The sequence below is a fragment of the Lytechinus variegatus genome, chromosome 5, assembly GCF_018143015.1.
Source record: "Lytechinus variegatus isolate NC3 chromosome 5, Lvar_3.0, whole genome shotgun sequence".
Classification (NCBI taxonomy): Eukaryota; Metazoa; Echinodermata; class Echinoidea; order Temnopleuroida; family Toxopneustidae; genus Lytechinus; species Lytechinus variegatus.
In genome coordinates, this window is record NC_054744.1 from 33,053,922 (window position 1) to 33,069,754 (window position 15,833).

The following is a 15,833-nucleotide window of genomic DNA, read 5'->3' on the forward strand; positions in this document are numbered from 1 at the left end:
CACTACTTGGCGTGTTTATTAATCACTTGGGAGTTATAAATTCCAATACATTGGAGGCTGATGTATCTCATACAACAATTTTATTACAGAGCATTCTCAACAGATGAATACTGTAAATAATGGAATGCATGTATTGTATAGCACATAAATTGTAATTTAAAGTAAGATCCAATTTTATAGTATAAAAGTATTTCACCCTTGTTATGCATATCATTGCCAAACACAATTAAAATCATTTTGGGCCAGTGCTACGTGTACAGCTGTCAATGTTATTTCCTCCTTGCAAACAGAGTTCTACGTATGTAATGTTCAATTTCATCCGATTGGGATTTTGGGTACTAGAATAAGCCTAAAACTTCTAATTGAAAAATGATAAGTGGAGTTCCCATAGTAAAACAACCAATTCTTCAACTGAGGGAAACAAATTTAAGCATACCAGAAAACAATTGAACAAAAGAAAATTTGATAAAAAAAAAGAAAATTAATCAAATTCAAACATCTTTGATGTGTTCCGATGTCTATTGCAATACTTCCTCATATACACAATACTGTATAGCATGACCCATTTCTATTGTACCTTTAACGATTATAAAATAGCTAAAAACTAACACCAAAGAATAACACCAATATCATTACTCCATAAGAGGGGGGGTGGGGCACACAAATATTTACAATACATGCACAACGACAAGTTATCAAATCCACATTAAATAAATGATTATTTTTTTTTATGATTTGCCAAAATAATATTATGAACATAGAGCATGAGAAGAAAAAAAATGATATGAAAGGAATCTTACATTTGACATGCTGCCTATTGCACGTCTGCAATGGTTATCACCGCATCAAACTCCAGATGGCTTGCTCTTCCACCGTCACCTCCGTCACTCATGAGCCCAGCTCGCTGTCTCCTCCTCCTCCTCCGACTCCTCTCCCCGTCCTGATCTCCCTCTTTCTCCCTCTCCTGTATCAGTCCAGCTCCTCCCTGCCTCTGTCTCCCCCGATGCTCCCTCCCCCGTTTCCCTGGAATGTAATGAGGATGTGGCAGAGTTTCAGGCTTCCAGACACAGCTTGTGGTCATCAAACCAATCTATTTGAAATTGAGGAGGAAAAGAAGATAACAATTAATAGACAATGTATATAAATGTATCAAACCGAGCATCAAATAAACCAGGTTTCTGACAAAGTCTGGGATAAATAGCTTCATCCAGTATGCACATGCTCATTGACATTGCCCTAGATGAGGATTTTAAAGGGAAAATATCACCCTGACAAAAACTTTGCTGTAAAATAGCGGAGAATAAGAAAAAAATATTGATGAATGTTTGAGGAAAATCTATTTAAGATTTCAAAAAAGTTATTGGAATTTCAAATTTTAATTTGTGATGTCATAAACGAGCAGCTGCACTTTAATGTATACATGTCCTGTATTAAAATGCATAAATTTCATTTTTATTATGGTTCGTGATCTCTTATTTTTCATTTTAGGGGCAGGTATGAAATGATTTGTACACTGACATACTCAAGAAACAATAAAAACAATAATTTTCAATTTCCTGAGAAAATGACATATCAATTTTGATTGATTTTTTTACCAAACGGTATACAGGAAAGCTGCTTGGATATGATGTCACAAATCAAATAAATAAAATTATCATAAAACTTTGTTCTTAGATGGATTTTTCTCAAACCTTAACCAATACTTTTTATTACATTTTCAACTATTTTTACAATAAATTTTTTTCGAAACATCCAAATCTCCCCATATCAAATTTTATCTTTTTTCTTTACAAAAAAAAACGGACATACATGTATTTGATTGGTATATGTGAGATCATTTCGAGGGAAAAGATTCTTTAACAGTTTATTTCTCTATTTCTTTTCCAAGTTTCAAGACTATATAGAGTATCCCAAAGGGAGCCCCCTGTCTACACCGGAGAGACAGGACGATGTCTGGATGGTGTCGTTAGAAGGGACGGGATCATGTGGTAACCTGTAAAGATACAATAGTCTTTATAATAATAAGAATTAGAAAAAAAAACAGAGAAAGAAGGAGAGGAATGATTTTAAAGGATGGGTCAAAGAAAAGAAAGAAGATTTAGGCCTAACGAGTTGGCGGTAATAGTCAAATATGACTGGTCGCCATTAATATCCAACAAACAACATATCTGGGTGAACTTCCCCTTTAAGTGTACACTGTACTTGTATGAAATAACAAGGTGACTGACCTTCAATTGTGATGCTAATTGCCAAACATATTTGCCATCACATGGATATTATCATTATTTCTTTTTTTTAAGTTAGCGTAAATTGTCCAACAAGATAGACAAAATGAAAATATTCAAAAAATTATAATTACATACTACATGTAATCCATATTGGCTAAAAGAGATGGTATTTTACAGCCAGGTTTCAGTGTATCACACAAAAATTTAATGATAATACATCTTTCATATCACAATAAAGAAATACCACAGGCCCATACGTACATGTATCTCCACCAACTGTTGGCTTGCAATATAGAAATCATGAGGTTTTTCTTCAAGCCAGAAATCAATACATGAGCTGACCTCACTTTACTTTGCGCATTGATTCAGGGGAAAGCAATAATCGCTCATTACGGAATGGAGATACCGACAGTCTGTGACAGGCTGAAATCTCCCAATGGGTTTTGATACAGGTCTCCTCTATGAATCTATACTGCACTTGTACGTGACCTGCGTCTGATGTGTGCACACTCATCATCTTATTATCAGCATAGATACAAAAAATGATTTCAACTGCCAGTTTGCTATTAGTTGTTTTTCTATCAAAACACATTGGCTATCAAAATATTTCTGGTGGTCGTTGGATTGATGAATCCCAGAGAATTACAGTGTACATGGTCCTACTAGATTTCAGAGAAAATTAACAGGTACAGTATCTATGCGCAACCAAAAATAAAATAAAGAAACAAAATTATTTCAAATACATGTACATGTACACTGTACAAGTACAAAAAATGTATAAATTAAGAATGAAAATAGCACTATTCAAAGTTGGCTCCGTATGTTTTATAACAAAGGAGAATCAAATACACTGTACAAACTGTAAATCTCTATACCATTATTAGATTCCATATTATCCATAGAATGATAGATCCATATTAGATTTTTGCCAACTCCACATGTACATGTACCGTATGTACAGGGTCTGCTTTTATACTTTTTTATTCAAACCAACTTCCACGCCAGGGAAAAATTCCCTTTAATTTAACCTGCAATCTCTCAACAACACACATGAATGTGTGAGAAAGTTATTCTATTTATAGTGGCTAACTCACAACCAGGAAGTATCAGCGAAGAGAGACAATTCAATCGAGGAAGATTGAGCATCAATTCCCATCACTGATCGTGTTAATCCAATGCATTGCATTTGCCTGCTCAAGAAAAGACAGAACAAGTGTCGAAACTAGAGATCTGTACATACATGTAGGACATGCTGTGGACAGTGAAAGAAAGAACAGTGTGTGGTACCCATAGTGGAATTATTTTCAGGATAATTCTCAAGTCTCTGTATCTTTTAAGAATTTGAAAAGCAACATGTACAGTGTATGTAAATTATGCAGAATGTACATGTATGATAGGGTACAACTGTACATGTACAGCATGTATGTATTTCAATTAAAGGTCAAGTCCACCCCAGGAAAATGCTGACTTGAATAAATACATGTAGAGAAAAATCAAACTAGCATAGTGCTGAAAACTTTATCAAAATCAGATGTGAAATAAGAAAGTTTTTAAAGTTTCGCTTAATTTCACAAAACAGTTATACATGTATGCACATTCTTGCTGGTATGCAAATTAGGAAACTATTACCCTTTTTAGACAGGCTAAAATTTCCTTAACCCCGTACTATTGGTGGGGCTAAATGGCAATTTAGCCCCACCTATAGTACGGGGTTAAGCTTAGCCCACTTTCGTTTTACACAGCGTTTTTGCAAAGTGGGGTAACCCCACCTATAGTACGGGATTATTTGGCCCTGCAAAAAAGCAGGGTTATCCCACCAATTGCGGTGCTAAGAGCAATAGTACGGGGTTAAGATCGCATGTGTAAAACGAAAGTGGGCTAAGCTTAACCCCGTACTATAGGTGGGGCTAAATAGTACGGGGTTAAGGAAATTGTAGCGCGCTTTGTGTGTAAAAAGTGTACGAGTGAAGTACTTGTACTACGAATGATCGACAAAATCCACTAGTCCGGGGTTAGCGAGTTTCGTGTGTAAAAAGCAAGCATTCCTTATCCGGGGTTAGCAATAACAATTTGGCATGTGTGAAAAGGAAAAAAATAGTACGGGGTTAAGGATAGTACGGGGTTAGCGATAGTCCGGGGTTAAGAAAATCCTGTGTAAAAAGGGCATTAGATGTTATCCATTCACTATTTCTTTTGTATCTTATTATATGAAATATGAAAAAATTTAATTTTCTCCTCATTGTCAAGTGAAACAACAATTAATTCCTCCCTGTACATGTGGAATTAGCCTTGTTTAATACTATATGGTTCAGTCAAGTTGGTCCTTATTGTCAAATCTATAAAAATTGAAATATTGTATAATTCAAACAATTAAAAAAAAAAGAAAAAGTGAGAGATGGACATCATCAACTGACTCCCCTAGTTGTGCATATCACTGTTTTGTGAAAAATAAGCGAAACTTTAAATGTCATAACTGTCTTATTTTACATCCGATTTTGATAAAGTTTTCAGTACTATGCTAGTTTGATTTTTCTCTATTTATTCAAGTCAGCATTTTCCTGGGGTGGGCTTGACCTTTAAGGTACATGTACATGTAGGCCAATAATTGAAAGAATTTTTAAGCCGATCGCCCCACATTCCAAGTTGTATAATAATAATATTAATATAGGGTATTTATATTGCGCACATATCCACCTTGTTAGGTGCTCAAGGCGCTCCTATATTACCTGGCTAAGCTAGGCGTTCATAGCGCACACAGCTTTTCAAGGAATTACTTCCTACCAGTACCCATTTACATGTACCTCACATGGGTTGAGTGCAGCACACTGTGGATCAGTTTCTTGCTAAAGGAAATTATGCCATGGCTGGGATTCGAACCCACGACCCTCTGTTTCAAAGTCCGAAGACTAATCCACTGGGCCACAACGCTCCACTTCGTATTCGTAGTATTTGTTAAAATTGCTCTTCTTTGAATTTGGGTGCACCATTAAAAACAACCTCTAATTGTCCAATGTTTACAATTGGCTTATACATTGATTTTGATTTGGTGATTCCTTCTTATCTGTAATTCATGTTCATTTTAGTTTGTACAAATTGAGAGGCATGATGATGATATCAGTAAAATCCATTCTCGAGGTATACATATTTCTCTTCGGGTCTGTTTTTCAGTTTAAGCTGTTTGTATTAAATGTCCAAAATAAAACACTGATAGAGTACATGAGATGCAATCCCTGTTGTATCATGGGATTTAATTTATTACATGTTCAATATCCTTTTCATATCAAATTCGTAAAGTAATAAAATTCTATTGAAAATGAAATGCTAATCCAACAAAAAATTTCAATTAAAAAACGAAATAATAAAAAACTTTAGTGATATTTTTGATGCAAATTGAAATGGCTGCGATCCATCTCCTTCAACAACCAGTTGCTTGTAAATTCTATGCATTGCACATACAGTAACAGCATAAAGTAAAAGCTATAAATACATGTACATGTACATGCATAGGGGCCCAGTTTCATAAAACTTGTTCAATAGCAAAGTTGCAATAGCAGTTTAAAGCTATTGAGATCCATCAATTTGATTGGCTGATAGTAAAATTGTTCTAGAAATGATGCATTTGTTACAAGTATATGAAACTGGGTCCCCGGTCTTTATTTCAAGTACCAACAGAAGCAGCCATGCCCACATCCCAGTAAACAATGTACCTGTACAATGGCTGATTATTGAAATACACACATGTACTTTGAAGTCATTGTTGTCAAAAAATACAAAAGCTGTTTTGAGTGCCCTTTCATTAGGCAGAATAGCACCGTGATTATTCTGTATGTAGGTTAATTAGATACCACTGTTTAATGGACCAAAAAGTTATGCATTCTAGCATACAAAACACTGAATTTTAAACTGACCACTGAATATAAACAAAAACAAGAGTTACTGCAAAGTTGATAAACGCAAAGAAATTTAAAAAACAACTCAAGGCTTTTAAGCCCAATAAAACTTGTTCAAAAAGACTAACATGTATTTTCTATGACAGAGTATAAACAGAAAAGGTACATTAATTTTAGTCAACAAACACTTACATACATGTACGGGCAGGTCCAAGCTATTTGACTTGTGACGTACATTGTACAGGACATTTAGAGACTTTAAAGTTGTGTAACATAAGAAATAAATGCACAACAGAGAATCGTTTATGGATTTTGGAAGGTCAGTCACGCTCTCTTTATTCATGAAAAAAATTAGTGATCTACAATTTCATTAACGACGTAATATTTCAATTAATATGCACTGTGACGCTGATTTTTTTTTTAAAGTTTGTCATTAAAACTCTGTGAATTGGAATAAGCTGGAAATCTCTCATTATCATGTTTTCATATTGTATCTTATCAAGTTTCATTAGCCATGAATGAAATGATAGAACTCATTGGTGTTATTATGTAAGAGCTCAAAATATAAACAACCGCGCTGTGACGTACGGGACATGTGACGTATGGGACATTTGTCCATGTGTAAACGAATGGGGAAAGTGAAATTTCATCAAAATTTATAATTAACTTGATGCAAACCAAAGTAAGTTAATTTTTACATGAATTATCATGATTGATATATATTTCTTTAATAGCACACACTGAAACAAAAACACAGCAAACACTTTACGACCTTATAAATATTATGAAAGATGTCTTGCAAATGATTCCATGTGTTAAACAAATGGGGAAATTGAAATTTCATAAAAATTTATAATTAACTGGATGTAAACCAAAGTAAGTAAGTTTTACATGGATTAGTATGATTTATATATACATGTATTTCTATTATAGTATATGATTAAACAAAACATATTACAAATTGTAACTTTATTATCAGCCTTTTACCAATACTCAACCACTGATATATTATTTATCTCAATTTACATTATCTTTGCTCCTTATTGAAAAATAACCCTAATTAAAATTACATAGATACATGTATCCTATGGTGTGACCCATACGTCACACATTTGTCCTGTACGTCACAAAACTTGATTAGCTAATATAATTCAAAATGAAATTAATTCAGTAAATTCACTTTAATTTTTGGATGTATAGTAATTAGAACTCTCCAAAGTTTGAAGAAAAATGTTCAACTTTTTCTTTTAAAATTAGAATCTAAAAAAACATATGCTAAATCGTGACGTACGGGACACTGCCTGTTGGACACCAGATAATTAACTTAATCAATTAGTTTTCAAAATCATTTTTTTCTCAAATGTTTGCATGAACTTAGCACAACATGTCCCCACAGAAATATTTTCAAATATATAATTTGCATTATCTGCAGATCAAAAAATATGATGTCCCGTACGTCACGCTAATTAATGATTTCTTGGAATCGTGACCTTGGCATTCATTAACTTTACGTTTTCAGAAGAAAAAAAAAATAGGCAAAAAAATCAGAGTATAAGCTTTAAAATGACATACAATATGCTAGATTTAGGCAAAGATTTAATTTTGGCTTCAGAGGGGACAATAGCTTGGACCTGCCCATAAAATCATGGCATCCACAACAAAATTACAAGATATTATAGCTGACTCAATGTGACATCATGCCCAGCTGGCCCTCACACAGTTTGTAGATTTCAGTTGCAAATAAATTTAATTTGAGGAAACTATTTACATGTATCTCTTTATCAACTCACAAATCCTAATAGTGGGGGTAAAGATAGTCATTTCTGGATTTCTTAATAATGACTAACTAGTCAAATTTGCATCCCTCTTGTGCTGTCAGCAAAGTTTTGCAACAAATTCTCCGCGAAATCAGGAAGGAAGATTTGGGGTCCTTTCTGTGCAGCTTATTTCAAGAAACTAATTTGGTTTTGAAGCATGTAACCTACATGTATTTTCACTTCAACAAACTGTACCACTTCCCCCTCTAGAGTATACCAAATTTAGCCAAAAATTATTGTACTTTAACTTTATACCACAATGGAACAAAAAGTTATGCAGCCTTGCACATATTAATTGACTTTTGTATTAAAAGTATTATACACGTACACAACAAGAGCTAAAATGAAGGTTCTCCTTGCCGTCAAGATGATCAAGTTCAATATTAGCCGTTTTGTATATATTTCTCATGAGCAACTGTCCAGAAATTAGGAAAATGTTCACTACAAAACACTTTTCAAATGAAAGCATTTAAAAGCTTTTTCCTACATGGACATGGCACTTGGTGGACATCACATTCTATTGGAGACATGGCACGGACCAGGTGATAAGAATACATGTAGTACATGTACATCAAATTTGGAAATTGGCTGCACTGTCCACTTTTGGAACTGTGGCTTTTACATGTATTTGGGCTACTGTCAAATATCAACATACAAACTCGTTGCTTAAAGGGGAATCCAGCCTTGGCCATAAAATGTTGTGTTTGGAAGAAAAATAAATTAAACAGAATGGTGAAAGTTTGAAAGAAATCGGACAAGCAATAAGAAAATTATAGCTTCTTTAAAATTGAGATCACTAATACTATGTAGATTTCAAATTGGCAACTGGGTAAGTAAATTATGACAAGGGGCAAGGACAACTTTCCTATAGGCCATGTACTTTATTATCAGGGATTTGTGGTTTTCTCCTAAGTACTCATTCTCCTGGGGCAGTAATCTAAATATAACCTAGGTAGTATATTGTTTTATGTCCTCATGAAAGAAAAATATAATTTTGAATAAAACTTTTGGGAAAAATGACATTTTAGCCATAATATGTATTGGAGTACATGGAAGAGTAGTCCTTGCCTTACATCACTATGACATCCCATATGCGGCCAATTTGAAGTCTCCATGGGTATAGTGATTACCAATATTTACAACTTTTAAAAATTCATAACTTTCTTGTTGTTTATCCAATATTGTTCAAACTTTCACCTATCAACTTGTCTGGTTTTTCCTTCCTTATAAAAGCAAGCCTTTATGTGGGTAGGATTCCCCTTTAAGGAAATGCAATGAAAACAATACATGTACTTCAAAAGGAATCATCAAATCACAAATTTGCTTTGTCAGTGAATTTGAAAACCCACATTTTTATACAAGTTTAGATCATGTGCAGAATACATGTAAAATTTACAAAACTGTCCTTTGTTTTGATCAATTAATTTTCTACTGAGATATTTTATTAAAACCAATTTCCAGGTTGGTCAAACATTCAAAGCAACATTTTACATTATGTCAGAATTTTTATTATGATTTCGATAACTGCCTTGCTAAAATCATAAAATTGAAATGCAACTCACCTATCAAATTTATGTCATTTATTTTGTAGAGTAAAATTTCAAGTCATACAGTACTGTATGAATTGAAATTTCACTGTACTTGTTGAAATACAATAGGTGATTTGCATTTCAATTTTATGAACAAATGTACCCAGCTGAAGCATTAGTAGGCCTTATTATAGAATTGGAGGTTTGGCAGACACTCCTTCCAATCTTCAAACATCAAACAAAAATACAAGCTTTAATGTTTATTAGTTCACGAGTGCATACATGCATCATGTACATGGAGCAAACTAAAGGGCCAAGTTTGTCCCAAGGGGCAAAATATCAAACAAAAACATTGAAAATTTCATTAAAATCTGATGTAAAATATTACAATTTTTGAACTTTCGCTTTTAAAAATGCTTTCAAAAAAATACGTAGATCAGTACGTGCGAACTGAATGTACAGCATGCAGCAGGCAAAAAAATAATTATTTACTTCCAAAACCTACTCCCAAATAGGACACCATCCTCACTACCTTCCTAAAACTAGTTTACTGGAAACTAACTTTTTTTATAGTGGAGACTACATGTAGTTACGTGTAATGAGAACTGTCGAAGCAATCTTCTATTAAAACTGGTTCAGAAAACCACCTCGCAATGTAGTTTTGAAGATTGCTTTGCCTCGTTAAACTGGTTTTAGCGTAAGTGAGGACACATTTGTTTTTCGGAAAGCGATCTTCACACATTTTGAGTGTGCTACTCCACATACATGTACTGTATTTGGAATGCCTACGCTGCGGTTTCAAATTTTGCACGAAAAAATGTCACCAGACTCTGAGTGTTTCCATAGCAACAAGACTACTTTACCTGAAGTAGTTTTGAAAACCACTTTCAGGTGATCAAATGGGAATGCTAGCAAAGCGATCTTCCAAACTGGTTTCCTGAATAGGTTTCCAGTAAACCAGTTTTAGAAAGTATAAACAGAACGGTGTCTAGGAAGCAAATGATATCTAAATCGCAAAGGCTTCTTCACATGCACAGCAATCAGCAAATACTAGTAATCATTATTATAAAAAAAATTGCAATTGATTTGTAATCAGGATCACAGTTCTTGAAATTTTTCTATCAACACATGATGCAAAAAAATCATATTGTGATTAAAAGATCAATTTTTAATTGCAAATCAAATATAAAAAAAAACAATTGAATTAGGATTAGAAAATTGATTTTAAAATGTCTCTTTTTTCCTGTTTGTGAATCCCAGATACTTGTCAACACTTTATATGCAATCAATGTCACCTTTAACTTGTGTAAATACAGATGAACAAGGTTGGAAAGCAAAACTTACAATGAGGAAATAAAAAGTGAGAGATGCACATGGTCATCAAAAGCTTTTCCCTGAATAAACAAGCTCAGGATTTTTAGTATTGATATTATTTTTATTAGTCTAATTGAGACCTGCATGTAAATAATGATTGGAGTAGTACAAGTATGTCGAATCATGTTGGTGCTTTCTTTAAGTACAATACAGATATCAGGCTCAAAGAAAGTATAGTAGAATCATTTATCCAAGGTTGGTCCGGCAATTAAATACTATAGGGTCATGTGTAATAAGGTTACATGGTGATTTTTGCATGCTTTGGGGTCACCTTTTTAACTTCATAAGTCCCTATCCCTATCTCACTATTAAGTATATAGGTACATGTACACCCTATGATAGCAAAAGTGTTTATATTTTCTGCAAGGAAATTACTAAATGAACCCAAATATGCACTTATAAATGGCATTAGGTGTAAAGCATGAATGTTATATTGTGTTGAATAGAAAAGTATTAACAATTTTTTTTTTCAATTTCCTATTTGTGATCATAACAATTTGTTTTTATAGTCCCCTATGATCAAAATTATTATATTTCTGTACAGAACAGAGTAAGAACTTTCTAACAATGTACATGCATAATTATATTGGGTTTGGGTTTATGGTCAAGAAACACTTCATAATCAACCTGAACTTATAAATGTACCAATGGGAGGATGAAGAAATATCCTATTGTGTATGTTATTATTGCCAGCATAACCATTACTTGGTGGGTATATCTGATGTTTTCATCAAATATAAGGTATACATGTACATGTAGAACAATTATAAAGAAATTATGATAGCATTAGAGCATCAAATAATGCTTCTAAGATTCTTCACATATTGTTGGTCTGAATGTCTTTAATAATCTATGTCATTTAATACCTCAAAGATCTGTAACAATACCATACATGTACATGTATATCACTTTTGTCCTAAAGAAAAGTAGAAATCTCATAATCTGTTTTTTTTTCGCACAATGCAAATCAATACCAAATTTGTAGTTGGAAGTCAAGTTTTCACAAAAATATTAATATTTTTTAATACCCCAAATAGCACAACATATTGAAAATACCCATTGACTTTGTATGGGTGGCACTGCTTCTGGCACCACCCCTGGTGCTCTGTCTGTGAAGATGTAACTCAAGTTCTATTTAAATCCAAGAGCAATGACACTTTCTTGATTATTAGTTCATGACTTCTGCTTTATAATGATACAAAATTTGTTGGCGTAGCTTCCATAGTTTGGCAAACATTTTGAAACAATGCTACAAATTAACCTAAATATAAACAGCACCACCGTTTTTGGTGGGCGACCTCATGACACATGGCCATAGTAGTTTTGCCCGTCCAACCGAGGATTAATAATTCCCACTATGCTTTTGAAGGAAACGCCTGATCTATTTGTTTTATATCCTACTTTTAATAATTCAGAACCAAAATCTATGCGCTGATCTTGCGGAGTCCGGTTAGGGCCTACTTGCGTTGAATGACTTACTTTTCCCCAAGCTACCGCGCTCAGCAGAACGTAAATTATTGCCTGCGCCGACACATCACGGGACTTGCCCGGGAGAGACAGCTCGCTGACAATTGCACACAAGAGTTTAGCTAAATATCCAGTTTTCTGAAATAATGACGTAAGAATATTGGTATAGTGAAAAATATATCGAGGTATCATAGCTGAAATATATTTGGTCACATGATGCTACTTGAACCAATCACTATACAGAATTTAATCTATGTAGGAAATAACATTTAAGAGTGAGCTGATGTTGAACACTTTGCAATATATACATGGAGCAGATTAGGGGGATGATACCGATCTTCCTCATTCATTTCATTTCATTTGATCTATTTCCAAAATCACGGTTAAGTACTGTAAATACATATTTTCATGTCAATATCATCATGGAAAGGATACAATAATTACATGAAAATAAAGCAATACATTCATGAAAGTAGCAAAATAATTGGAAATGATCATGTAAAAATAAAAACTGTCATGTGGAGGAAACCTTGAGAAAGCAGAGCTTGTGAAACAGCTTCCCCATAATAATCAACTTTTATTATTGTTGGCAACAATGGGAAGACAAGACAAGAAAATCATTTTCATGATTACGAAAATTCTTAAGAATGTTCCATTTCAAATGTAGGTCAAAATCTAAGAAAAATATCTTGCGATTTACGCTCAGTATCATTACTTTAAGCCTTATTAGATAATATTGTTTGTAAGAATAAAACTAATATAATTAAAACTTCAGACTTTAGTATGGATTACCCCTCCTATTTTTTAAATGAGGGTGTAAATACCCCCCCCATTTTGATGCCTCCGCCTCAAATGATAGCTGTAGCATCATCAGTGTAATTTCTTCTTTAATAAACTACATATTGTATGGTGAAAGAACCAATGACGCTTTATAGGCCTATCCTCGGGAAAAAATGTCATTCAGACTTTTTAATTATTCAAATATGTTTATCGAGACCAAACAAAATTGCCAATTTGCCTTGATAGAGGCAATCGAGACTTCCTTACCAGAATGCTTCACGAGCAGAGTTTCATCCAAATGGGTGGTTTTTGAGATTAAAAGATTAATAGATTAAAAGGGCCCTGATTTATTCATTCTAACATCTATCATCCCACCGCTGCCACCCTACAATCTACAGTAATTAATAAAAAAAACAATCATAAATGTCCCTCCATCATCAATTCTTATGTTTTGTGTTAACAGGACCCTGATCTATTAATTCTGATGTCTATTCCAAATGAATTATCCCATAATAAAATTGCATGAATTCGCGATACTTGGAATGACGGATGGGGAAATGAGAAATGTATATTTTCCCAATTGCACACAATGCTGTTGTAGGATGAGTGACTTAAATGGGATTTGGGTGTTGATATCGGGACTTTCTTCTGATGAATTACCATGTACTGTGTTTGATAAATGTGTTGCACTGGCTTGTAAAACTATGTTTGCCTTTCAGATCTCGGAAAATGTAGAATTTATGCTGTATTCAACTGGAGAATCAATTTTGATTTTTATTCCAACTCACAAACGCGAAACGACTGCTTCCCCTGTGAGACTACAGAAACTCTGTCGCCAAACAGCATGTCTTGGTCAGGGTACTAGCTGTGAGACTTGACATAATCAAGGCCCCAATAGAGGTGGTGCGGCGGAGCACCCCAGGCCGAGTTAGCCCACTGCCATTGCCTGGCATAGCTCAGCTGCACTCTGCAGCGATTCGCCAAGAACACAGGCCACAGTCGACAGTAACAGCAATTGCCATTTTAGACCAAAAGCTGAATTCGGTCTCTGTATATTGGTTGTTCCGCTAAACTCTGTTGGCTCCACTCACCAATTACAGAGACCGAAGTTCAAACTCGATCTGTACAGGGACTCAATAGCCATATGTTTATGCATTAAATTCAGATAAACCAGGGAGTGGGAGTTGTGCGACAGCCGAAGTAACTTAAGTCAATGTTGTTTTCCTTTTAAGTTTTTTTCCCCTGTTTTGGTGCAATTCAGGCCAAAACAGAATATTAATCTTGATTTTAGTCCAGTTCCTTTTATATATTTTTATGAATTAAAGACAAAAATCAATGAACCCCGTCGGGGGGATTTTGCATTAACCCCCTAATGGCGGCTGCATGATAACGAGCCACCTGTGTACAAGGAAAAACATTTTAAAAATGTTAAAAAACTCCTCGAATTAGAATTTAGAAACAGACGGCTGCAAACTGTCTTACGTCAATATTACTTGTTAGTGTTACCTTGCAATTTATTCTCATTAATATGAATGAATGCCTTACACGAAACAATATTATTATGCTAAACTGCTGCCGAAAAAAGGAATAGGGATCTAACGTGAGGCCTAATCATTAACGTAAAACTATTAATAACAACACTACATAAAATCGAGCACAAGGGACTGGGCTCACTTTTTTACCGGGTGCCAGAGCTTATAGCCTTCGTTTTTTAGTTTTTACACTGTATATACTTGCCATAAAACTACCAATAGGCCGCAGAAAATTAACTCGCATACTATTCAGAACACTAAAATGTGATAATCTTCAGTCTTACCTGAATTATAACTTGTAAAATGATGATTATTACTGGAGTGAGAAGCCGGAAATGTTACCTCCTCCCTGACGAGTGACTTTTTTTTTCTTTTATACCACCGCACCACGATCGCCTAGCGCTTAGCATACCTAGCTAGCTAGCTAGCTACATGGGGGCGGGGACGTACCGAATGGGCCTTTACCCCCATAACGCCCCCCCCCCCTGGGAATGACAAGAATCAAAATACTCCGCGAGATTTAGGATTAATATGTTCTCTTTTAGCTTTGAATATTCCTTCTTCAAGCAAAAACTTTTTTTTCAAACGAAGTATGGGATAGTGGTGTATTTTTTTTCAAATCCTTTCATTGTGTGCTACAAAGATTATGGTGCCTTTTGAATAGTGCCATACAGATGGGGGGCCTCGGGGATGCCCCCCCCCCTCAATAAAAAAATAATGACCAAGAAAATAAAAGGGAAGATAAAAGGTAAAATATGACATTATTTTCTGAATATTGTGTCTAAATCTATCACAAAATTTGATATATCGTAATAAAAAAGTGGGAATATTTGCGGTCTCGCTTCGCTCGCTCGCGACTTTCTAATACATTTTACCCGATCTGCCATATCTACATGCATGTAGCTCCTTCAAAATTGACTCAATACACCATTGCCACTAAACATGTTGAAAGACATGAATTCCTTACTGTTTGTCTTGTCAAGCATAATTTAATTAAATCTTGGTCAAGGAATCAATAACATTATGAAAAATACGAGACATTTGGCTTCCTCTTGCTCGTACGCACGGGCGTCCGTCGATATAACACATGATATTTTTATGAAAATATGCACCCTTTTTCTTAAAAGTTGATGGAGAGGGGGAAAAATTAATCGTATCGAGTCGGGGTATTCAGAAATGAGTACAAGAGAAACTATATTTCACTGATTTTTATGAT

The 15,833-nt window shown here is 34.4% G+C and overlaps 1 protein-coding gene across 1 annotated transcript in view; it reads right to left on the bottom strand.

Annotated features, from left to right (window-relative positions):
• The window catches only part of LOC121415957 (tyrosine-protein kinase CSK-like), a 35,198-nt gene extending 20,203 nt beyond the window's left edge, over nt 1-14,995 (bottom strand). The window contains exons 1-2 of the mRNA XM_041609368.1: nt 14,902-14,995; nt 801-1,090 (exon numbers count right to left, since the gene is read on the bottom strand). Of these exons, the coding sequence (XP_041465302.1) occupies nt 801-809 (9 nt within the window). The 5' untranslated portion in view covers nt 810-1,090; nt 14,902-14,995. The remainder of the gene's footprint in view (nt 1-800; nt 1,091-14,901) is intronic.
• Nucleotides 14,996-15,833: the final 838 nt, after the last annotated feature.